The sequence below is a fragment of the Ciconia boyciana genome, chromosome 7, assembly GCF_034638445.1.
Source record: "Ciconia boyciana chromosome 7, ASM3463844v1, whole genome shotgun sequence".
NCBI classification, from domain to species: domain Eukaryota; kingdom Metazoa; phylum Chordata; class Aves; order Ciconiiformes; family Ciconiidae; genus Ciconia; species Ciconia boyciana.
In genome coordinates, this window is record NC_132940.1 from 56900211 (window position 1) to 56925305 (window position 25095).

Here is a 25095-nt window from a genome sequence, read left to right on the forward strand (position 1 = left end):
TGGCCGCATCCTGCTTGGGCCCACTCGGCAGAGGAGGGATGTGCTTGGGGCAGCAAAATTTGGCTCTTCTTCACCGGTGTGACCCCTTGATGGGGACCGGGCCATCCCAGCCACCAGCTTCCCCTGCTCCATTGCATCCCTGCCCCAGCGCCCGGTCTCCCTCCGGAGGGTCCCTGCACAAGACCATCCCTAACAGCATTTACAGCTGCCGGTATTAAGCAGAAATAAAAAACCCCAAGTGCAGATTAAAAGGACACTGATGAAATGCCAGGAGAAGAATTACAGCCCTAATAAACCACTGCCTTCTGCTGGGGGTGGGTGACGGGGGGGTTTATGAGGCCGTTTAAACTTCACTGTCAGAAAGGTGTATTAAAGCCATAAAGGCCCTGTTGCCTCTCCTGTGCCCTGGATGCCGGAGCACGACTGCGGTCATAAATCCACCTGCTCGCAGCCTGGGGCGAGGGGCCCGAAGCCCCTAGTCCCTGGGAAAAGCCGGGAGGAGAAGCGAGGCCTCCTTGGCCGGAGTCTTGGACGGTGACGTCAGCCCTGGCGCGAGATAAATGCCGGCCATGGGCCGGCGGTGCTGGCAGGGATGGGATTATCTCGGCGTGGAGGCTGGGACATGCCTCGTCCATCACCCACCGCCCGCCCGCCGGGAGCGTGTGAAGAGGAGCCTGTGCCCCCAGTGCTGGTTCACCCTGTCCCCTGCCTGCCACCTGGCCCAAGGGGACAAGGGGACATGGGCTGGGACCGCAGCACGGCCACCGTCACGCTGTCAGGGACAGCCCTGCTCCATACCAGCCCCCAGACATGCTGTGCCACGGGTCCGTCACCTGGGTCCTCGACTCCGTGAGCCCCAGAGCCAGGGCTGGCACGGGACGGGCTCTCCCCATCCCTCTGCCCGGCTCTCCCCCATCCCTGCGCGGTGCCGCAGGTTTGTTTGCACAGGGCTGATGACGCCAGCTCAAACACCTCGGCACTCCCGCTCTGGTGCTCCTGCCCCAGGCTTGGCTCATCCTTCCGCTCCTCTTCCTGCAAGGCTTGGCTGTGGGCAGAAACACTCGCCACCTCCCCGGAGCTTTTCGCCTCCCTCCTCTCCATCAGTGGCTCCCGTGGGGTCCTTCTGTGCCATGGCGTTGTGGGACGGGGACGGGGCCAGGGCCAGGGATGGCGATGGTGCTGGAAGGTGCTTTCCGGCACAAGCTGCCCGGCACAGCCTGACTCACCGCCCCTGGGATGGGTCATGGTTTCAGCTTCATCTTCCCGGGGCGCAGTCCTGGCTCCCCGCCTGGGTGACGATGGGGACAGCCAGATGGGGGAAACCTGAGCCGAGGGAGGTGGCAGAGGTTGAGCCACCCCGGGAGGTAGTGGCATGGGGCACCCTTCTCTCGGGGCACCAGCGTGGGGCTGCTGGGGTGGCAGGGATGTGCTGGGGGTCAGTGGGGCCGGCCGAGGAGCCCCAAGGCGGGACCAAATGGGGGACTTGGGTTGGTGGCAGGCGCCTCTCCCTCCCCATATGCTGTGCTAGGAGGAGCTGCTCACCCCCTCCACTGCCCCAGTTTGGGGGCCCTCGGCCCCTGCTGCTTCCCACGCTGGCTCATTAGCAAGTTCAGAGCGAGGAAACCCGTTAATGGCACGAAATGACTGCAGGCTGCGGGCGGCGGGGAGCGCGCAGGGAGCCCAAACCCTCATGCAGAGTGGGGACTGCTGCTTTTTCCCATCCCTTTGAACTTCCCCAGCTGCCTGGAGCTGCGGTTCCCCCGAGCACGGACCGGGGCAGCTGGGGCGGTGGGGCACAGTGGGGTGCAGCACCCGTACCCCCCACCCACTGCTGCGCCGACCCCCTCCCCGGGCTCAGCCCATCTACCCCGGCTTCAGGGCAGTGCCCGGGTTCAGGGCATCACGCTGAAGTGTCTGGCTCTTGCACCAGGATGGGTCATCGGAGTTTTGGTTTTGCCGGGCTCCCGGTCACGCCATCCCCAGGGCAAGGGGTGGGGAGGGGGTGCTGCCAGGGCCCGGCAAGCACCGGGCCGGCGGGCGAAGCCAGCGTGCCGGGAGGTGGCCCGCACGCCCCCGTGACTCAGCCCGCCCCGGCGGAGGCAGAGGTGGGGTAGCGATACCGGAGCTAAAAAAAACCCGGCTGAGAGCCGGGGAGAGGAAATTTCTCATTAGCCAGAAATGTGTGGCTGAACCTGTCTGACACCCGGGGCGGCCCCCGGCCCCGGCAGCGATACTGGCCCCGGCGTCGAGCGAGATCAAAGCGGGAGCGGGGGCAATAAGGGGGGGTCGGCAGCCGGTTGGGCTGCGGCCGTGGAGGGGAGCGGGGCGGGGGGGAAGGGGTCTCCCCATTTCCCCTGAATGCTGCTCCATGCGAAGCCAGATTTGGGTGGCAGGAGGGGCTGGGTGGGCAGCGGCGCAGGGCACGGGCGATGTTGCCGTGCAGGGCGTGGGCAGCGATACCCGCTGCAGGGGTGGTCTGCACCGATCAGCCACCCAGGGACGGGCAGGGGTGACGGCCAGCAAAACCCGGGCGAGGCAAGCTGGCAGGGACCGGGGCATCTCTGCCTATCGCTCCCGGCCACGCAGCAGCCCCTTTGCTCCCCTCGTTTCCAAAGGAGCCGACGTTTCCAGCTGGGGTGGCCTGTGGGGGAGGGATGCAGCCCCTGGCACCAGCCCCAGCCCTACCAGCAAGCCCAGTATGGCTTTTCCTTTAAATTTCCCCCTCTGGACCGAGCCTTTCCCCAAAATCAGACCACCACGTCGGGTCAATGCATTGCCCTGGTCTTGTTTAATAACCCAAAGCTGCTTTACGCCTCCCGGTCCAGCGTCAGGTCAGATTCTGCTCCTCGAACAAGGCAGGCAGGCGTGGGGTGATTAATGCGGGCGCGTTTGCTCGCTGGCTGCGTGCTGCCAAAGACGATGTCAGCTCCCAGGCATCCGGGGGAGAGCCGCCTCCTGCTCCCCACGGCAGCCCCCAGCCCCCGGCCCTCGGATCCCCTTTTTGGGAGCATCCCGGGCTGGCTGGCAGCTCCTGGCACAGGGATGCTGGGCACTGCTCGGGGGAGTCTTGTCCCTCATGGTCCCCCTGCGGGGACACTCAGCCCTGCTTGAGGGCGCACGGACGCAGCCCCGGCAGCAGCGGGCAGGGAGGATGGGCTGCGGCAGCAGCCGAGGACTGGTACTGCACCATGTGCAAGCCCCCCGCTAGCTACCAAAGGAGACTGGAAGGAAGGAGTGGGAAGAAAATGATTAAAACAATTTCTTTTTCTTTTAATAATAAAAAAAAAAAGCCCTGGGAAAAAGCCGCGTAGGGTCCTGGCGCATGAACAGAGTCTGTAAGTGGTCTTAAAAATTACCAATAAATAATCTTAACGGGAAACAGAAGGAGCAGAGCCGGGGCGTTCGTGGGTGTCTCGTGGCTCCCTGCAAGCATGGGAAAACTCACTGGGTCCTGTCCCTCGCACCGTGGGGACAGCCCCTTCCCGGGCTGTGGTGCATCCCTGGCTCCGGCCACGAGGCAACAACCCGCCTGGCCGACGTCCGTCCCGACCCTGGCTGAGCACGGGTGCAGGATGCGGCCCCCGGCACGACCGCGCTGGCGATTCCCATGGGCACGGGGTGGCAATGGGGATGAGGCACGGTGGGGGCCGTGGGGGGATGCCCGTGCCCCCGGTGCCCCGTGCCCCGTGCCCTGGGCTGGCCTGGCCTGCTAGGTCGCGGCCGTGCTGTGCCGAGCCGTGATCCCTTCCAGCTGTGCCGGCCCCGGGCGGCTGACGGGGCTGCGGGATCTTCTCCCTGCCAAGTTGCCGAGGTGTCAGCCAAGAGTTAGCAGGGAAAACGCCAAGCAGCCGCCGAGCCGGCCAACCCATCATCCCCAGCCTTCCTCCTCCTCCTCTGCCGGGGAGAGCCTCCCACCCTCCCGACGGAGACCTGAGCCCCCGGCCCACCCCAGCGGGGTCCCCCCTTAGCACCCGCTGTGCCGTCACCCCAGCTGTGCCCTGTGCCCGCGGAACCCCCCCCTCCCGCTCCCAGGGTGTCCGTGTCCCCCCGCCATCCCGGCCCCTCCACCTGGGTCGTGCGTCCCCCTCCTCTGGGCCTGTCTGGAAAGGGACGGTCCCCCCTCCCGAACTTTCCAGCTCTCTGCAGAGCGGGAACAATTGTAGCCTTTGTCTTCCCTTAATCTCCTGGTTAGGAATTAAAAGGGGGGAAAAAAAACTCAGCAGCACAAAAGGCTCTTTTGCACGGGCTGGGAGGGGGGAAGCGCAGGGCGCAGGCAGAGCGCAGGCAGGGTGCAGGCAGGGTGCAGGCAGGGCTTGCCTTCCCCCCCCACCACCCCAGCCTGGCCACCACACTCCCCAAGGGCCACCCCACACTGTCCCCATCCCCACTGCCCCAGGGTGTCCCCGCAGCAGCACCCGAGGGCTGGCGGCTTGGGGAACATCACCTGCTCCCCACCCCGGGCCCAAAGGTCCTCACCCACCGGCTGCCCTGGGGGGTGGTGGGGAGCATCTTTGGGGAGGCTTGGCCTGGGCTTGCACCTGCACGGGGCCAAGTGCCTCCTGCTTGCTGCCATGGACCCACTTTTACACACACAAGTGCCCAAATACCCTCCGTGCCCACCCAGCGCAGGGTCCCCCAACACCCAGAGCCCCCCAAGAACCACACAGGCACCGCAGACCTCCATAAAATTCCTTAAATAATTTAATTGAAAAAAAGTCTTTCCGTTAAAAAATATTTTTACAAACGCACGCTCGCATTAATTTCCCTTGCTGCTGTTTTTCGCTGTTGCATTTGCTTTTTCACGATTGAACACAGCTTTTCCCCTATACATATCCGTATAAAAAGGGAGGTGGCAGGTACAGCACGTGAAGAGCCGCTGGGTGCAGCCCTGGGTGCAAACCGGGCAGCATGAGGGGCCGAGGCTGGGGGGACACCTGGGGCTGGCTGCAGGGATGCTGCATCCTGCCCCACGGGAGCAGGGTGGGCACGGAGAAGGCTGGGAGAAGGGGTTTGTTGCAAGTTTGCTGTTTAAAACGGGTAGAAACTCCCCCAAAGCAAAGCCAGGCCAGGATGGAGGGTTGAGGTGGGGATGCCTGGGATGCACTGGGGCCGGTGGGACCCCAAAGCTTGCAGCAGCAGGACCCTTGCAGCACCAGGGCTGGGGGAGCAAGGGCGGCAGGGGCATCCCCTGAGCCCCACAGCACTTCCAGCCGGGGGGGCTGAGAGGGTTAGCAAGCCCCAAACAGGCTCTGACATCTATTTGGCCACCTGCTCTTAAAAGCCTCCCAACGCCCCTTGCTTTGCTTGACCTGGGAGAGGGGGGAGGTCTGCCCAGCGCTGCCGTTTGGGGTCCCACCGTGGTGCGGGCCGGGGAGCAGCCAGGGTGGGGAGCAAGCCGGGGCGGGCAGGGCTGGGAAACCCCAGTGAAATGGGGCTGCGGTGTCCCCAGCAGCCAGCATCCCTGATACATCCTGCGGAGGAGGGACGGTGGGATGCGGGGAGCCCCTTCTCCGGCACAGGACCTGGTGCCAGCCACCCTCCCGGCCTTGTTTACTGTTCCCTGGGGAGGAGGACAGGGTTAATGAGAAACCAAAGGGCAGGCGAGTTTCAAGGAAAGGGGAAAAACAGCACCTGCTCGGCCAGCCCGGGGAGGAGGGGAGCAGGGCCGAGCGTGGGGGGAGTGCAGGGGTGCACCCCCTCATTTCAGGGAGCACCCACTTGCCCCTCTGCACCGCCAGCAAAGCATCCCTGTAAGCGAGCCAGCGAGGTGTATGGCAGCCGAGGGGGGGGTTAGGACCTGAAACCCCCCAGCACGAGCAACCGGGGGTCCCACTCGGCTACTAGGGAGCAATCCCCTCCGGGCTGTGGGCATGGGGACCCCCCGGCCCCGCTCTCCCAGGGACAGCAGCCCCCAGAGGGGTTACCTCGCTGCCTGCACTGGCGTGCTCCCACCTGGCTCAGCAGCTGCCATTTCACGCGAGGAGCGAGGCCGGTGATTCAGGGATGCTGGTGGCTGTTGCAACACTCCTGCCCGGGGCCAGACTCTGCCTGGGGAGAGCAGAGGAGGACCGGCGGTCTGCGGAGAAGCCCTGGGGCTGCAGGGACCCGCTGGCAGTGGGATGAGCAGCGAGTCCGGCTGCTCCCCGCTCGGTTTTCACACACCGGGTTTGGTTCCCACAGTTCCAGTCTGACTTGAGGAGGGGATGGGGGAAAAAAAAGGATGAACATCTCTGAGTGCATTAGATGGAGTTTCACGGATGGCTCTGCCCTGGGACTCGTAACCTCCATCCTACGCACCCCACAGGCTGGATCCCCCGGCACTGCAGGGTGGGTACAGCATCGCTGCCTGGCCCAACCCTGCGGCAGCACCGGTGCCGAGGGGGACCCTGCAGGACCGCCCGACACGACAGCAAGAGAAGGGGGGAGCAGAGAAGGGCACAGAGCCAGCCTGGGGCCAGCCGGGAGGAGGAGGAGGATCCCGGCGGGCAGCGAAGCTGCAGGTAGCCGGGCCCACTGCAGGGAGAGCGCGATCGAGCAAAGGAAACTCCGGTAAAATTCTTATTGCCTTTATTCTGCCCATTGCCTCACACAGTCCTGCCGGCCAGCACACACCCACGCACGCATGCACACACTCACGCACACTCAGGCACGCTGGGAGTCTCTCCCTTGGCTTGGAGGAACCGGGCTGCAGTGAATCCTCAGGGAAAGGTGAGTGAGTCTTTTGGCAGCAATCACAGCGTGTGTCAGGAGCGGGGCGGCCGCGCCGGCGGCACCTGCTCCTTCTGCATAAAAGAGGAGGCTGGGGGAGGCCGGGCCTCGGCCCCTGGTGCAGCCCCTGCCCCAGCCCCGCTCTCCGTCCCCTCGCGGGGGGGAGCGCGGCTGCCGTCGGTCCGGGGGCAGAGGGTCCCTGTGCAAACGTGCTGACGGCCTCGCTCTGCAGTCCAGAGCCGGCCAGGAGAACCAAGAGGGTCAGAGATGCGGAGCTGGGCACCTGGTCTCCCTCCCTCCCCTTTCTGCTCCCTCTTATTTTTTTTAATATATCTCTTTTTTTTTTTCTTTTTTCTTTTTTTTTTTGCCTAACTCCCTGCATAGTAAATCTCATGGGGTTTGGGTTCTGGCGTGCAAAGCCAAGAAAGGGAGCGAAGCCTTCCCTTCGGACACGTTCCAGTGCAGACCCTCGGGCGGAGGGGCCACCAGGGCTGGAGGAGAGGAGTGATTGTCTGGGGCCAATGGCCCTGGCCCTGTCGCCGGCTCGGCCTCCCCCGGCTGCTTCCACGCGGGGACCAGAGTTAGGGAAGGGTTTGGACGTGTCTGACGGACTCAGCGGACGGGTCAACAGTCTGTGGCGTCGGGGAGGGGAGGGAAGTGAGGACTTGGGGGAAAATGGGGTGAAAAGAAATCCAAGAAGCAGAACAACTCTTCAAACCGATGAGCACCGAGACAGGGCGGGAAGCGGGATGTGCCATCTCTGTCCCATAATCCATCTTCAATATGAAGATGCGTTGCTGCCTCGCCGCTCCAGGACACAGGACGAAAAGCTGGGCTCCCTCTCGGCATGAGTGCCTCCGATCCAGGGAAGGGCAGCCCATCCCGTCCCGTCCCAGGCGACCGTCCGAGGCAGAGGAGCGCCGTGTGAAGGGGGAAACGGGAAGCCGGGCTGCACCGCAAACTGAACCTGGTTGGCAGGTTCCCTCGGTCCGTTCCAATGCAGAGTCCCCTGCGGTCAAACCTGCACCGGGAGTGTCTGGTTCATCTGCAGCCTCATGTCCTGAATGCTGCTCAGGATCTTCTTCTGGTGCCCTGCTAGCGTCACCCCTATCCTCAGCAGGTCTCTGCAAGGAGAAGGTGAAGACTCAGCCCCCTGCCAGCAGCAATACCAGCACGTGGCCCTGCCCCATCTAGCTGCTGCCAAGGGACCCATCCATCTTCCTTACAGCCCTCTGCCAAGCTCCAGCGTCCCTCTAACACCACAGGAAACTGGACGCTGAATCCCAGACCTTAACACACTTGGGAAAACCCCTTGCACAACTCGGCCCTTTGCACGCTCAGGCAGGAGGAGCTGGCTGCCGGAGAGGCAAGGGACAAGGGACAATGTGCAGCAGCCCCAGCCCCAGCCCCCTCCCTCCTCCGCAAACAGGGACTTACTCCGCAGTCATCTGTGCCACCAGGTCGAAGGAGGCAAAGCCGGCATTGACAAAGTTCTCCTTGTACCGTCCCATTTTGATGGCGTCCAGCCAGTCTCCCACGGTGGTGAAGGTGGTGTAATCCGGGACGGTGCGGTCCAGGAGCGGCTGGGAGATGCTAAAGGGCAAGAGAGCCACGGGTCACAGGGAGCAGGGGATAGACAGATGCAACTGGAAGCGGGGGAGATTTCTTATCCCTGCCCTCCCACATCTCTAGTCCCAACCACGCCAGTGCTCTCCGGGCTTGGGGGAAGCCCTGGCTGGAAGCGGGGATGCCACTGACCCAGACTGGACGCTGGCGATGACTTTCAGGCTGGCAGCGTTGCGGATGAGCTTGTCCAGCGTGTTGACGATCTGTGCAAACTTGGGCCGCAGGTTGCGGTCCCGCACCCAGCAGTCCAGCATCAGCTGGTGCAGCGCCGTGGGGCAGTCCATGGGGGGTGGCAGGCGGTAATCCTGCTCCACTGCGTTGATCACCTGTGGAGAGACATGCAGAGGCAGGCTGTGAGCCACCTGGGCTTGCAGGGGCAGCCCACAGCTCCCCACTCCCCAAGGAGCACTTACGTCCTGGTTGGACATGTCCCAGTAGGGTCGCTCCCCGTAGGACATCACTTCCCACATGACGATGCCGTAGCTCCACACGTCGCTGGCTGAAGTGAATTTGCGGTAGGCAATGGCCTCAGGAGCCGTCCACCTGATCGGGATCTTGCCCCCCTGCACGGATACACAGCTCCATTATTTAGCACATACCTGAGGTGTCTCCCCCCACCCCCAGATCGGTGGATCCCCCACGAGTGTCCCATACCAGGGAGCTGGTGTAGGTGGGGTCGGCCGGGTCATCCTCCAGAAAGCGAGAGAGCCCAAAGTCGGACACTTTGCAGACCAAGTTGCTGTTGACCAGGATGTTGCGGGCAGCCAGGTCCCGGTGCACGTAGTTCATCTCTGAAAGGTACTTCATGCCGGCGGCGATGCCTCGCAGCATTCCCACCAGCTGGATGACTGTGAACTGTCCGTCATTCAGCTGCCAGAGGAGAGATCAGAGGGGTTTGCAACACCCCAAACAGATTGGGGAAGGATCCCTACCACCACCTTCCTCCTCCCTAGAGCCACCCCTCTTCCCCCACCCCACGATGTCTATGCACAGCTTAGCCCTGGGTGTGCCAGCACGACTGCAGAGGGGTGGAAAAGGAGGGCTCGGAGCTGCTGTCCCCCATGCGCTGCAGCCCCCAGCCCAGGGCAGGAGGGGATGGATGCTCACCCGGAGGAAGGAGTCGAGTGCGCAGTTCTCCATGAACTCTGTGATGATCATGACGGGGCGGCTCTTGGTCACCACACCCTCCAGGTGGATGATGTTGGGGTGGTCGAACTGGCCCATGATGCTGGCCTCGCTCAGGAAGTCCCGCCGCTGCCGCTCCGTGTAGCCCACCTTCAGTGTCTTGATGGCCACGAAGATTTCGCGGCGGCCGGGCAGCTTCAGGCGCCCGCGGCACACCTCGCCGAACTCCCCTGCGGTGGGGAAGGAGAGAAGGGGGCGGCACGGTGAGCCACGCAGCAGGGTGAGACGCGGCGGTCTCAGCAGCTGCTGTGCTCGGCCCTGGGACTTGCCTGCTCCAATGACCTCCTCTATTTTGACACAGGAGATGTCAATCTCTTTGGCGAATTCCCGGACGGCTTCGTTGGGGTCCTCGTAGGTGAAGGGGTCAATGTAGACCTTCATCCCAGGGGTGACTGCAAGGGCAGAGGAGTCATCACCAGGAGGGACGCAACACAGGTGACAGATGCTGAGCCAGCTTGGCTGGCTGTTAGCCCACCCCTCCCAGTCCCTGGCTAGCGAAGGCTGCCCCTTCGCTTGCACACGGGGCAGGAACTGGGAGAGGGCAGGCAGAGCCTGTTTGCTGGGCCCTCACACTCACCGTATTGCTGCAGCTTCTCCGTGTACTCGGGGTCCGTGCTGTTGCGTTGCTTCCTGCCCAAAGGAGACGAGAGGAGGTGTTCAGTAACCATCCCTTTCCTGATGGGGCAAAGACATTCACTGCCAGCTTCCAAATCCCAGCACAGACAGCTTATGCCAGAGAGCTTCCCCTCCGGCAGCCCGTGAGCAGAGCCATCCCTCCGCCCAAGGTGCAATGGGAGAAGATGGCCTAGTTGTGCTGAGAGAGGATGGTAGGAGCCTGGGCAGAGCCCCAGCTGGTGCTGGGGAAGCAGAGATGCACAGTCCTCCCACAGGACCCGCGCTCTGGTACCCACGTGCGGCAGATCCAGTCCTTCGCTCTCAGACTGGAGCTGCAGAGCTCTACCCACAGGCAAGGGGGAAAACTCTGGGGCAGACACGAGCAACCCCCAAGCCCAGCTCTGGACCCCGCCTCCCTGCAAAGCCAGTACCTGAAGCAGACGATAGCGATGATCACCACAACGATGACGAACAGCAGCCCCGCAGTGGCCGAACCCACGATCAGAGGCAGCTCCTGGAAAGTCTTGCTGGTGGAGCCTGACAGAGGGAGAGGCAGGAATCAAAGTCAAGCTGGGGAAGGAGCACGTGTAGGAGGGTTGGGGGACAGAGGCAGCCCAGTCCTGGTACCTACCGTCCTCCGCAGTTGTCTGAAACTCCGTGGGGAGGCTGTAGCGGCCGTATCCAGCCACTGTGCGTGCCCGGACCTGCACCATGTACCGAGCATTAGCCTTCAGCCCGTCCAGCCGCACTGAGTTCTTCTGGCTGGTGACTGTGTTGGCGATGCCATCGCTCTGGCCTTGCTGTAGGGGAGATGTGTGTGTCACCTGTGTGAAGCGATCCCCACTTTGCTGGCTCCCACATCCCCTAGGCACTATCTCTGCAGGGACCCCCTTTGCCATGGTGCTGACGGCCAGCCAGAAGGGCTGGAGGAGGGAAAAAGGCTGCTCTGCCTCCTGCTTTACCTTCTCCGAGTACTTGATCTCATAGTCAAGAATGATGCCGTTGGGTCTCTCCGGGGGAGTCCACGACAGCGTCATGCTGTTCCCGGTGCTGCTGTGCAGGTGCATCGTAGGCACGGCAGACGGGGCTAGGAAAGAGGGCAGGGGAGGAATGAGCCATCTGTGCCAGGCTCCCCCCTCCACCATCCCGCATCAGTGTAGGGGACTCTGCCTGGGACCTGCTCGGATGACCCCGGTGAAAAGGCATGGAAAAGCTTTGAGACTAGCCTCCCACAAGTCTCCGTAGGGAGGTGCGATCTCAACATCTTTCAGCTAAGGTGATAAGGGACCAAGGGGAGCCTCAGAAATAGCACCGAGGTAACGCTTCACCCCACACCTAGCTGCTAACTGGCCTGGGGAAGGGCCCTGCCAGCCCAAACCGGGGCTCCTTCCCCTCCTCCACTTGCCAGGAGCTCCGTGCTCCACCCCACCGACGAGACCCATGAAATCAGATCAGAGCGCGGCGGCTGGAGATTACCAGCATGCTGGAGCCGGGCCAGAGTGGGAGGAAGGAGGGAACAGCGGAGCACTCGGCTGGCTGCAAAGGTTTAGGCTGGTGCTGAGCCTTCCCAGGCCCACAGGGGAGAAATCTCATTTCCTTCCTCCTCCCTTCACAGCAGGCACAACATCTCTGGGGTAGGTCTAGGAGATCCAGGGCTCTCTGGAGCATCTGCCAACCCTGCCCTTCTCCGCTTGCACGCGTTCTGATCTCATCTCCTCCAGGGACACGCGTTAAACGGAGGAGAATTTACCCAGGGGATTAGATGCAGGCGCAGAGAGCCAGTAACGCAGCAGCACAAAGGACTGCAGCCTCCAAGACTGTCAGCAAGAAATCCTCGCTCCACTCTGCGGTGGAGAGCCAGCCCCTGCTCTCCGGCAGCTCCACTGACCTGCCTGGTTGGTGGTGATGTTGACAGAGGCAAAATGGGGAGGGTAAGGGCTCTTGTTGGAGATGCCATTCACGGCCTGGATCTCGAAGGTGTACTGGGTGTGGGCCATCAGGTTGCTGATGTAGATGCGACGCTCGGTGAGGCCGAGCTGGCGCGGCACGAACTCCACGTTGTCATCGCAGCGGGTGCACAGGCGCCGCTCCACGCTGCACTTCTTGCAGATGACGTTGTAGAGCAGGTCGTCCCGCCCGCCCATGTCCTGCGGCTCACTCCACTCCAGCACCAGCGACGTCTCATTCACATTGGAGATGACACTGCGGGGGGCGGAGGGAACGCCTGCGGGGGGAACGTGGGGCTCAGGGATGGCATGCCCCCATGCCTGGCTCACCTCCGGCGTGGGCACAGCACACTCCCCCCCCCGCCCCGGTGCGGACCCCCACTGCCTTCACACCTCCCCTCCTCGCCCAGGGCAGGACTCACTGGTGCAGGCGCTGTCCGCGGGGTCCGTGTCCGCCCGGAAAAAGCCGTTTCGACACGTGCAGACCATTGCTGCTCCGGAGGTGGTCCGGCTGTTGGGAGGGCAGGGAGAGCAGGGACCTTCCCCCTGCTTAGATTTGAAGGTTCCTGGGCCACACGCTGGAGGAAGGGAAAACAGACCTGAGTTAGAAAGTGCACCCAGAAAACATCCACCGCTCCCCTCAAGGCTGAGCAAACCCTTCCCTGCTCCCTGCCAAATCTCTGATCAGTGGCTTGAGGACCACAGGCCACCTACAAACTTTCCCACCGCCATCAGCCATGCCCAGGGACACGGTGCCGCTGGCCGGGCAAGAGTGGGCTGCTGGCACAGGGCAGGGGCACCCGCCAGCACAGGCACGGCTCTGCCCAGGAGACGCTGTGCTCCGGCAGCAGACCCGGGGCAGCTGGAGATGGGAAGAGCTGGTCGCCAGCAGCTGTACAGGGATCAGGGCAGGTCAGAAGAGCACGTCCCCAGTTTTGTTTCTTCACTGCACTTCCCAAGGGTTTTGCACGCATTGGCTCCCCCTTCCCCAGCTGCTTTCCATGCCCAGCACACTCCATAGGGTCAGGGATCCATTCTCTGGGGAAATAAGGCTGGGAAGGAAAGGACCCCTCAGGCCTGCCTGCAGCAGCCCCCGTGAGAGGCCTCTGCAGCCCCAAACACGGCCACTCAGCCCCAAACCCTCTGCCTCGGGCTCTTCAGCCACTTCTCAGCCCCAGGGCGGTGGCAGCTCCTGAGGCCGGCTCAAGTGGAGCGCTGAGCGAGATTAAAACATTCCTGCAGGTCCTTGGCTAAAGAGCTGCTTCAGCATCACTGCCACCTCCTACCCCTGCTTCCGATCGGGGTCCTTCAAGGAGCCACAAGTCCTGGGATCCGGCCCGGCTGGCACCATGGGGCGTTTAGTCGTAATGAAGGGCACGTGAAAGGATTAACGGCACTTGAGCCAAGGGACAGAGCAGCCTCGGGAACCCGACCCACACCCTGAAATAGCCTGATTTATCACAGTGCTGCTCCGAGGAAGCGGGTCCCGTGCTCTGCGTTCACAGCTGGCCAAAGCGGCGAGAGACCCACCGGCGTCGGCTCTGCTTTGGCATCACCCTGTTTGCCACGGCCGGGGCAGCATCAGCACCGACGGCCCCAGAGAAGGGCGCGTCCTCCTCGCTGCGCCAGGGTTAGGGCAGATCCCAAGGGCACGTAACCCTCCCGCAGCCCTGTCCCACCTCCCACGCCTGTCGCACATCACCCCGTAAACAGGAGGAGGTTTCCTCGTGCTTCACGGGGCTGCAGCAAGCGGAAGTTTCCTGCTATGAGGCATTCCCCGACACCCGCCGTGGAAGTTTTCCAGCTGGTTGCAGCCCCACGCGTGGGGTGTGGAGCACTGCTGAGCCACACGCTGCCGGGCTGGGTTGGCCCCGTGGGGACCCGCACACAGCTTCGGGGTGCTGTCCTGGCCCCCGGTTTGCCCAGGCGCCGAGCAGCAGCAGCCGCAGGGGAGAAGCCCCGCTCCACCGTGGTGCTGCCGGGCAGGGGGACGCACGAGCAGCCCCGTCACGGGGGGAGGCACCCCGCTGCCGAGGAGGGGACCTGCGAACCGCACGCTCTCCAGCCCCTGTGCCTGGATGGGTGGCAGGAGCTGCTTCCTGCTCCCAGGGCGTGAGCCTTCCGGCAAGGAGACTCCTCTTCGGTCAGAACAGGACTGACCACATGGCTCGACTCGCTCCAGCTCCTTGACCTGAGTTCACCCAACCTCTGGGCCTTCCCTTTGGAAATGAAAGCTTAGCCCATCCCGATTGCGCAGGCTGGAGGGCAAAGGAGTGCACAGACCTGCTCCTCTGCGAGCGATGGAAACCCCTGGCCAGCAGGTCCAGGGCTCCCATCCCCTCAGCCCCGGCCACCCTCACCACCACAAAATGCAAAGACGTGGACAGCAGATGCCCAGAGGTAGCGGAGCAGCCTCGGCACAGGCAGACCCACCCCAGCCGGAGTCCCGGGCGGCTCAAGCTGGGTGGATGCAGATTCACACATAAGGAACCAGATTGCTGAGGAATGAGATGACTGAAACCTCTTGGACAGGAACGCTCTGGGCTCAGAAAGCTGCCAAACATGCTTCGGTTATGGACAGCAGCCCAGATCCATCAGGGACAAAACCCCCTGAAATAACCGGCTTGTTGGGGGGAGAGCAAAGCTGGAGCAACCAGAGCTTGTGTGAAGCCGACAGCCCAAGCGCGGCACGGCAGCCGGGGACAGCGAGGTGCTCTGCAAAGGATGCAGGAGGGATGATGGCGCTTGGCCTCCTGCACGCTCAGCGCCAGCCGGTGCCCGGTGGGCTACAGGCACGGAGGGGACAGTGACCTCCCGTGCTCCTGGACACGGGAGGAAGGACAGGCAGAGCTGTCCTCGGGCAGCTGCCTGCCATCCCTCAGGAGTGCCCAGTGCAGGCACAAGGGATGAAGGTCATTTCTTTGCACCCTCATGCCACCCCGGCAGGAGGGGGACAAGCCACATCCCAGCCCTGTTAAGCAGGGGAAGAGCAGGAGAGGGACCGAGGCCCAGATGCACTCCAGTGTTTAAGTTTCCAACTCCGCTTAATAAATCAGAGCATAAAGACCTCGGTGGCAGTGTGACAGCTCTCAGCCGCCACATTTGAAGGCTGTAACCGAGCTGAAAACTGATCCCAGGTCCCTGGTGGATAAGCCGCTGTGTCATCTCTTCTCTGCAAGAAACTGCCTGTACAACCACCACTGTCTTGGCCAGCATGCCGGGGAACGAGACCGGGAGCTCCGGAGCGGGAACGTGACTCCATCCAGCCGGAGCCAGGGAGCCGGGCTCCCCTCTCCTCACCAAGAGGTTTGCATAAGCACTTTTCCTGCCGAAGCGTCCTCAAATAAAATCACAACCCTGAACCTCTGCACACAGATCACATCTCCTGGTGCCGGGCTGCGGTCACCTCCGGGGAGAACATGACAGTCACTGACAGCCACAGGATAACAGGTCAGGGAACTGAAGCGGAGCTCCCCGGTCTGAAGAGGAGCCGCTGGTTTGATGGGAGGGAGACGCAGCCTGGCCTGACAGTGGGGATCGGCTGCGGAAGGGATTTATGTGGGGTGCAGGAGGGAGGGGGGCAGTAACGCAGCCCTGGAGCCGCTGCAAAACTGCCCCTGCACCCTCCGCGGGGTATCGCAGACCTGGTACGGCATGGCACGGCACTCACCGCCGGCCATCTGGCTGCTTCTGGCAGCCCCTCCAGGATTTTCATCAGTTGCCCACCTGTGGGGCCTGATCCTGCCTCGCAGAGCTGCACCGCAGGGCTGGGGGAAGAGGAGGGCACTCTTCCCAAATACAATCCCCACCCCGGTGAATAAAATCCAAGGGAGGGAGCCGAAAAAAACACCGAAATAAAACCCTCCTGGCAGCAGCAGAGAGCAGTGACTCATCCCGCAGGCAGCCTCCATTACTGCACGGGATGCAGGCAAGCAGCGACGAACCCCACGTGCATCCCCAAAACTTCGGGGTCCCCTCCCTTGGGAAAGGGAAGGAGGGATAGCCCACGGCACATTGGGAAATACCAGCTGTTTCAGGTCTCCACTGCTTTCCCATCCACACGACGCTATTCCAGCCTGGGCAGCATCCTTCCAGCTATTTCTCTCCCTGTAGGACTGAAGTAGAACGCCTCGCTTGAGCCTAGATAAATTAAACCGATCACATCCCTTTGTCCAGCAACCCTGTAATTTCTTTAAAGGCAGCAATCGAGTTTGCCTGGGACGATCTGTGCTTTATGAACCTGCACGGCTCGCTCCCTTCCCGCTTTCGTAAGCGGCTGCAGATGGATTAGAGCCGTGGAAGCAACAACCTGGCTATAGCTGAGGCGGTAATTCTCTTTTTAAGTCTCTCTTAAAAGGCACTTGATTTTTTTTTTTTTTTTTAAATCACCCTTTGGGTGGAAATATTTCACGCTAGCGTAGTCCAAAAGTGAATGGAGTAAATTTGAAGGGGAGAGAAGGGAAAGAGCCCTCAGGCGTTTGAACAGTGGCATCCAAAGAACAGGCGGGAAACCCATTTTTTTTTTTTTAAAAGGAAAAAAAAAATTTTTTCTATAAGCAAAGCTGCTTCTCGAGCCACAGCGGGTCACAGGCAGGACGGCAGAGGCAGATTTCCTCGACCGTGTTACAAGTAACCCATTGTGGAGCTGCCTGGCTGTAAACCGGCAGCTCTCCCCTGCCTGCGCTGCTGAGCTGCCTTTGATCTGGGAGCCCGGGCAATTACTAGCAGGTAGTTTCACTTCCTGGGTTTCATGCAGCAAGCCCATGTTGCAATGCAAAGCTGCAAACAGTTGGCAAGTGCAATGCTTGCTTGGCATTTTTTTTTTTTTTTTTTTAATTCGCGGTGATGTTTCCATTAGTCACTGATTGCAAGGACAATTTATTTTTACAAAAAATTCAGATTTTGGCCCCAGCTTGACCTGTTATCGTCTACAGACTGTGCCCAAACAGACAGCGCCTGGTGCCAGCAGAAAAGGGTCATCAAAAAGGCTGAGAAATGGGTCTGAGGAGAGCGCGGTGTCACACTACACACTGTCTCCCCATGTGCTTTTATGGTTTGGGTGTCCATCAACTGCACCACGCAGCCTCAGTCCCCCTCCCGAGTGGGACGCAGGCTTTGGGGGCACCGTGGCCCCTCTCCAGGACCCCCCATGGGCATCGAGGGGCACGTGAGAAGGGGCTCGCTGCTAGCCCTGGCACAGAGGCCGGCCAGACCCCAAACCTTTCTGTCCTTGGGTGAAGCCAGCAACACGAGGGGTGCAAACCCCGGAAAATCCGGCGCGGGGAGCACACGCCCAGAAGCTTTTTCGGGGAGGTGCTGCACGTCGAGGAGCCCCGCACGGCTCGAAGGCAACTCCTACCGCCTGCCTGCGCAATGCGGGGAGTGCCTTGACACCAAATCCCCCGAACGGTTTGGGTGCTTGCAGACTAAAAGGAGCAGGGACGGGGGCTGCGGGGCTTGGGGTGCGAGGGGGCGAAGGCAGCGTACCCCTTCCCCGCGGAGGCACGTGGGAGCCTTCGTCCCCCTCCCCGGCCAGCAGCTCCTCTTCCTCCAGGGAGAGCTGCCTCTGCAGCTCTGTGTGGCGGGGAGCGTGTGGGAAGCGGCACAACCCCCAGAAGGGCCGTGTGCTAATTAAATAAAGATAATGAGGCTGAGAATGAGATGCCAAATCAATGCTGTGGCAACTCAGGACTAGAGCGCCAGATACCAGCCTGGCGTATCGCATTACAAAGCATGCCAAAGAAACTGCCTTCAGCCGGGCATCCCGCCCTCGCTCCCGAGGGACGGGGATACAAGCTGCATTGTAACAGGTCTGAATGCGAGGTCTAATCCTGGCTCTGGATGGAGATAAAGAGGAGGAGGAGGAGGAGGAGATCTTCAAAGGCCACTGCAAGTCTGGGGAAAGGGGGAGATTTACAACAGGGCTTATCCCATCTAAGCAGTAACTGGGTATTGTTATTTATTAAAATGCCATCTGGCACTTCGGAGCGCTCCTCGCCTGTGCGGTGAAGCCTCGGCGGCTCCCCGGGGCAGGAGCGCTGAAACCCCAGCTCCGCAGGGCCACATCCGCACCTCTCCCCACACCGCGGGGCAGAGAGCCTTCTCGGCGGTGCTGGGCTGCCGAAACGGGGTAAGGGAACATTCAGCCGAGAGCAGAAAAGGGAACTGTGGCTCCGGCTTCTCCCAGCCCTTCTTCAGCTGTTTCCACTTAAAACACACGATCAGATGGCGGAAAATCTGATCCTACAAGCGCAGCGCAACTTTCCCAGAGAAACGTGAGGACTCCGCTGCTTCTGCCCAGCGAGAGGGCAGGCTGCCGGATGGAGACGTGCCCGCGGCTCAGTGTGGCTTCCCTGTGCGCTGGGGAAGAAGCTGGGGCTTGTAGGGGGGGAAATTAAAGGCGCTGGGAGAGCCGCCGTGTGGGCGTCTGCCCGGCTGGGGGGATGCAGAGAAGGGACCTTGTCCTGGGCTGCAGTGATACCCTGAGGAGCCCTTGGTCCTGCATCAGGATGCCCGAGCTCAGCACAGCCCGGATGCTGGCTGGAAACGGTGTCACCTTGTGCCCAAACCCCGCTGGGAAAGAGCAAACACCCCGTACGGTCTAAGATCTCCCAGCCCAAGCAAGAAGGAAACCAGCTCCCCAGGAGCGTGGACCCCAGTGCATGCTTTTAAGCGTGGGCTCCTTGCCCAGCGATGGATGCCTGGCACCGGTGTCCGTCTGCCCCAGGAGGAGCCAGATCGGCTGCTCACAAGACTGATGCAGGGGGCCAGGGCCACAAGCAACCTGCCCCCAAAGTCGGGGCTGTGCTGGCACCAACAGGCTCCAGTCCCCCAGCAGAGCTGCGGCCCCACGGAGGCTGAGCTCCCCCCGACCAGCCGCAGCGGCACGGCTGACAGCTACACTGCTCCTAAAGCCAGCGGAGAGGCCAGCCTGGCCCAAGCCCCACGTCACGGGCCATCCCAAATCACATCACCCCTGCCAAGAGCAAAGGGCCGGCGCCAAGCATCCCGTCATCGGCAAGCACAAGGCATCCAGCGCTGGGGGCCCAGCCAGCGTCCCGCTCCCTGCGCAACGCCTCCAGCCAAGGGGAGCGGCGACCTTTCTGCCCTAAACCCCAGCCACCTCAGGGTAGGGTCCTGCATGCCAGGGACGGTTCCCAGGGACAAAATCACCCCAAGGGAGAGCAACATCCATTTGGGCAGATTTTTCCTTACCAATACACCCCACCTGGGGTGAAACAGCAACACTAAAACTGTTGTGGGAGAGCACGGCAGCTGCAGGACCCACACAGGGCTATCCCGCTGCCCAGGGTGGGTCTCCATCCCCAGTATCTCCGTGTGCAGGATGCTCTTCCCTCCCCTCCGAGCAGCGACAGGGAGCTTCGGCCCCCCTGCCTTTGTGCCGCTCCCCACGCTCCCCGCCGCAAGCCCTCAGCACTGGCAGGGGGAGCGAGCATCCGCATGGCTTCTCCCGCAGCCAGCGCAGCGGGGCCCCGCTCACTACCAGGGTTTCCGAGAGCCTCTGCACAAGCAGCGTGAAATCACGCTTGCCAGGAACAACTGCTTGCCCAGCTACGAGCACCGCAGGAGGAAGAGAGGGGAGACGCTGGACACGGCAGCAGGGGCAAGAGGGAGGTTTTGGTAATGTTCAGGGGCTTAAATGTGCTGGATCCCTGCTGAGGACCATGCCTTGAGCTATCTCCTGGTGAGGAGATGCATCCTGCAGAGGATAGCACGGGCGGATGCTAACCAGCGTGTCACAGCAGGCACTGCGCTGGTCCAGACCACGAAGGCTTTAAGGCTTCCACATGCTGAGTCAAACTGCAGACCAGTCCTCTGAGATACCACCCTGCTCTGATACCACCCTGCTCCCTCCTCAGGGAGCCTGCCCAGATCCCAGGCCTCCGAAAACAGACTGAGCTCAACGCAAAAGCACCTCCTCCGCATCAATGCATCCGCGGGGACAAGAGCCACGGTCACTCCGCCACGCGCATACCTTGGCACTGGGTATCCTTCATCGTCGGCTCATATCCAGCGGCACACGTACACGCTCCCACGGGTACCATCCACTCGCCGTCGCCGTTGCAGTACAGCTTCAGGGGTACAGACACCTCCACCGCGTTGGGAATGCAGGTGCCCGGCGCGATGACCAGAGAGGTGGGCTCGGCCCCCGTTAAAGTCTCCGGGAACATAGCAAAGCCAGCAATGGTGTTGGAGCATTTCTTGTAGAAAGCCCGGACGGAGATGAGGGACATGCAGGCTCCCAGGTCCTGGAAGGCCAGGTAAAAGCCATTCTTGGAGAGAGGGCCAAAGCTGCGCACCTTGGTGTTCACGCGGCCAGACTCCAGCTTGGAGAAGCTCTCGTCCGGGGCAATTGTATCCACTTTGATATAAGGGTTCTCCATCCAGAAAGGGCTGTTTGCAGAGGCAGAATCTGTATCCGACTCGTAATAGAAGAGGTTAAATGTCTCTTTGCAGGAGCCGGGGATGTTGGGGATGCTGTTGCAGTCCCGCACGGTAAACTTCAGCTCCACGTAGACGCGCTGGACATCCTGGCGCTGGATGAACTTGGTGCGAAGCCAGTTGTTCTGGTTCGCCTCCCGCACGTTGCACACCTGGTACGTGCGGATGGGGTTCATGGCCTCGTCGTAACCGCTGACTTCTTCCCACTGTGAACGAGAAGGAAGCGGGTTAGACCCCCAGCCGGGGAGATCAGTGCCACGGACACATCGCAAACGACACGGGGTGGGGGGGACCGGGCAACAGTCAGCAGGGAAGAGAAGCAGCTGCACCTCCACCTGTCCCAACACTCCCGGTCATCAAGGTGACTAAGAGCAACCCGGGCCAGGGACCACGGCGCTCCCGCTCTGCCGGCACGGAGTCAGGAGGAGATGGTTTCACGAGGCGAGAGGATAAGCGTGGAGGGGGAGGGGGGAGACGCAGCCAGCTCTGCGAAGGCGCTGGCGATCAGCCCCGATTCCCGTGGGGCTGGGGCCAGCCATGCCCTTTGGAGGTTGGGACCAGGGCTGGCTCCAGACTTACCCCCGTCTCTGGATGAGTTGTCCATGCCAACTCAGAGGTCACCCACTTCGTGTCCATCAGGGTCTCTGGAGGGAGAAGGAGGAGAGAAAGAAGTAATTGGAGACGAATACCAAGATTAGAGGGAAAAAAACCAGGAAGAGTGGGGGAGAGGAGAGCCGAGGCTGACATTTCTGTGGAAAACAGCAACTTGGGGGGTGAGACATGGTGGGAGGAGGGGGGAGCGGCGCAGACAGACTCCAGATTTCTCTTCTCCTGTCAGGAGAACAGGAAGAGCGAGGCGTCCCCGGAGAGCCGCGCTGGAGCGGGGAAGCGGCAGGACGAGGAGCTGGCCAGGTGGCAAGGGCGGGACGGGCTGCCACCCCCAGCCACCGGCGCGGCCAGCCGTGCCTCCCGGCCAGCGCGGGGGGTGCAGCGAAGGGAGAGCGGGTGCCCCCATCCGCGCCCTCCCCCTCCGCTTTGGCAGGGCGCGTATTTACTGTGGCTGGGGTTGAAAGGGCCTGTTCCCATGACAGGGCGGTGCGGGCCAGGCAGGTTTATCCAGAGGAGGAGGGACTGGCAGGCTGCTCTCCCAGAGACGCCCCACATCACTTATTTTACAAGAGGGGAGAAGAATTTGACCGTCTGGCCAACATTCCTGGAGCAGACTACAAGACAAACCACCCCGGCAGCATTCCCCAAACAGCCCCAGCCCCAGCCTTGGGGGAGCGAGACGCTTGTCTGGGAAGAGCTGCAATTGCAGGCAGCTGTCGCTAATCCCGGGCAGAGCCGCGCGGCTCCGTGCGAGCACCACGCGCAAAAACCGGGAGCGAAACGCAAGGACGGAGAACAGTGACTTGCTCTGGGGCCAGTGCCAGCGGCCCCTCTGTGGGTGCTGGCTCTGCGACCCCCACTCCAGGGATGGCCCCGTAGACTGTCTGGAGTGGAGCAGGGATCCCTGGGGGTCCCTCTGGCCCCTCTCCTGCCCAGGGGGGTTTTGGGGTGGGGGGGTGCAAACAGCAGAGCTGGGCAACAGCCCCCTGCAGACCCTGGTGTGCTCAGAGGGGCTCTGGTGCCTGCCCCGAGCAGGGCCCAGGACCAGCTCCAAAATGCTTCCATGCTGAGGGCATCCCCCTCCCCAGCTGCAGGCATGGCCCCATCCCAGACCCCGCACAGCTCCCCATGGACTGTCCATCCGTCCGTCCCTCAGCCCACCCAGGCCCGAGACGCAGGGCAGGGAGCCATGGCTCTCCAGCCCCCAGAGCCATGAGCGGACTGGGAGCCGCTCGCTCTCAAAGGCCAGGGCACAGGACGTGCCGGGGCAGCTCAGCCATGCCGGACACCACGGCTCAGCCCCAGAAGCGAGAGGCAGTTTCAGCTTCTTTCCTTCCACCCCAGGAAAACCACAGGCTGACCCAGCCAGGGAGGAAGTGTGGAGGAGGAAGGAAATGTTCACGCATCGTAGGGTTTTGGATGAAGCCTGGCTGGAGGTAAACACCTTCCTCCTGCGTCCCACCCCGGGGAGACCCGCCAGCAGCTCCCGAGCCAGCACCCATGGATAGGCCAGGAGCACGGGCTGCCAAGTGCCACCATGGCACCGATAAACAAGCACATTCGGGGACACGTGGGCTTTCCGACCCGCCTCGCTGTTTGCCAGGATCCCAGCCCGCCTGGCGAGCCTGCTTCTTGCCCAAACTGTGTGCATGGAGCAAACATAAACGCAGTCCCATCACGGGCTGGTGGCACTGGCAGCAGACACGGCACCGGGGACAGAGTGAGGAAAACCCCTCGTGGTGCCAGCTCCCCAGTCGGGAGAGGGTTGGGGGGCAGCAGGAAGGACAAATTGACACTGGCTCTTCTTTGCACACAGAAGGAGCACAGAGGTGGTTATCGGGCAGTCGTTATTTGCTGTTTCTCAAAACCACAAACTAGGGACATCCGGCAAAAACAGAGGGAGAGAAGGAAGGAGCCCTCTGCCAAGCGGGTAATGCAGGGCGACTCGTGACGAGGATGCCAGGAAGGCCGGGGCACAGGATGTGCAGGACGGGGCTGGGCACCCATGGGGCAGCCTCTGCCCGGTCCCAAGGCACTGCAGCAAACCCCCATCCCTCTCCCCTCCCCTACAGCATCAGCTACAGACCGCCGGCAGGGGCCCGAGCGCGGCTCCGCACGGCCATGAGACCTCCCCGAGACGCTGCCGCGCTCCCCAGGCCCCTGCCCCGGGGTGGCTCCCAGAGAAGGCAGCCGGTGCCGGACCACGGGGGAGCAGGTTGCAGAGCGGGGCTGCCCGCACCTCTCCGAGGGCCAGGCCCCGCGCCGGCTGCCCTAATAAGGGCACAGCGGTGCTGCGCGAGGGCCCAGGCTCGCCGCGCCGCCGGCAGAGCAGAGCCAAGCGCGCACTCGGCACTGACAGCACGCCGGGCTGCCAAGTCCCGGCGCAGAGACCCCGCGCGGGTCCGGCCAGCGAAGGGTCCCGCTCCCGGCGCGGGCGGCTGGGTGGGTGTTCGTGCGGGAGGGCTGGACGCGGTGGGAGGAGTGGGGAAGGGGTGCCCTGTGTGCTCAGGGACGGGCCGGTGCGGATGAGCGGCCGCAGCGGTGAGTCAGGCTGGGGAGATGGGAATCTGGGTGGCAGGGCGTGCCCGCGAGCGGGGCGGCGCGAGGATCCCGTGGCCAGCCACGGCAGAGCCGGGCCGGACCTGACCACGCGGGCATCCCCGCTCCTGGGGTGGGAGGGGAGCTTCGCTCCCCAAACCTACCCAGGGTGTGCGGGAACACCCCTGCACGCCAGCAGCCCCCATGCAGGCAGGGCTTGGCCTGCTGGCCTGGCCCCAGGACAGGGCACACGGGCAGCCATCTCCTCCAGCAGCACCCTTCCCCACGAGTGCCGGGTTGGGGCAGAGACGCAGCTCGGACAGGAGGCTCACTGCCTGCATCCTAATTTGGCAGCATCTGCCATCTGACCAGCAGAGGAAGGGAAAAAAACTGACAGAGCCAAGCCGGCCGCTGGCGCGAGAGCCATGTAAACTGCACAGAGAGAGCGGGGCGGGGAAATAATAAAAATAAAATCACCGAGCAACTTAGCTAAAGGAAACGGGCCGAGCGCAGAGGGCAGCAGGGGTTTCCTGCAGCTGCAGGAGTGAGCGGGGCCAGGTAGGGTCAGCGGAGCTCCCCAGCCCCTCGCAGCCCACCGCCCGTGAAGGTCACGGGCAGACGGCCCCGCAGGCTGCTGCACTGCGTGGTCCCAGGGCCGGCGGCAGCATGCTGAGCCAAGCCGGCCGCAGCTGAGCTGCGGAAACTGCTCTTTGCCCTTAAAGCTGCTGCAGAGATCTCACGGCAGCCTGGCACCGAACCTGTGTCCTTTCTCCAGCAAACACCAGGGCACATCGAGCGCTGGCCCCCCATGAAAGGGACACGGGCTAGTGCCCAGGGCTGGGGAGATGGAAAAGCACCGGGTTTCAGTGGTTTGGGAGTAGCCAAATGCCCTCTCCCTCCTGCACATGGTGCCAGAGGTGGGCTTGGAGGCAGCACTGGCGGTTCCCCGGCTCAACTCAGGTTTGCAGGTGCTTTGGAGGGACGTGAACAGCGTCAGGGCTGGCCGAGCAGTGAGTCAAAGCCACCTCAATCCTGCACCGAGAGCCTGGTCCCATTAGTCAACGGGAAATTGGCTCCCAATTTCACCAGCTTGGGGAAGTCACCCTAAGGCTTGCTTTATCACTGTCTGCAGCACTGGGGAGTTGTCCTCTCCTTACCTCCAGCCGGGCAAAGGGAAGGGATGCTGCAGGAGCCCCACTATGCTCCAGCAAGTGCAGCAGGCCACGGTCAACCCCACATAAAGGCAGAATTTCCACGGCAGAGTGGGATCCCGGGGCAGGGAAGGAGCCTCACTCTTCGGACAGGGCTGTGAGCATGGCTCCTGCTATCTCCTCCCTGCCCTGCAAAAATCTCCTCCCAGGTGCACCCCAAGATGCAAAGACTAGGGGTCCCCTGCCAGCAGCCC

At 62.4% G+C, this 25095-nt stretch overlaps 1 protein-coding gene across 2 annotated transcripts in view; it reads right to left on the bottom strand.

The window, feature by feature from the left end:
• Window positions 1-6550: 6550 nt before the first annotated feature.
• EPHB3 (EPH receptor B3) overlaps window positions 6551-25095 on the bottom strand; it is a 28382-nt gene continuing 9837 nt past the window's right edge. The window contains exons 2-16 of one of the 2 annotated variants that reach the window (XM_072866931.1): window positions 21123-21187; window positions 20077-20749; window positions 12503-12658; window positions 12023-12358; window positions 11097-11221; window positions 10766-10934; window positions 10566-10671; window positions 10097-10149; window positions 9789-9911; window positions 9442-9689; window positions 8989-9204; window positions 8748-8897; window positions 8467-8660; window positions 8146-8301; window positions 6551-7832 (exon numbers count right to left, since the gene is read on the bottom strand). In XM_072866931.1, the coding sequence (XP_072723032.1) occupies window positions 7724-7832; window positions 8146-8301; window positions 8467-8660; window positions 8748-8897; window positions 8989-9204; window positions 9442-9689; window positions 9789-9911; window positions 10097-10149; window positions 10566-10671; window positions 10766-10934; window positions 11097-11221; window positions 12023-12358; window positions 12503-12658; window positions 20077-20749; window positions 21123-21187 (2879 nt within the window). In that variant the 3' untranslated portion in view covers window positions 6551-7723. Of the gene's footprint in view, window positions 7833-8145; window positions 8302-8466; window positions 8661-8747; window positions 8898-8988; window positions 9205-9441; window positions 9690-9788; window positions 9912-10096; window positions 10195-10565; window positions 10672-10765; window positions 10935-11096; window positions 11222-12022; window positions 12359-12502; window positions 12659-20076; window positions 20750-21122; window positions 21188-25095 lie in introns of both variants that reach the window. The other variant, XM_072866930.1, reaches the window with a different exon arrangement.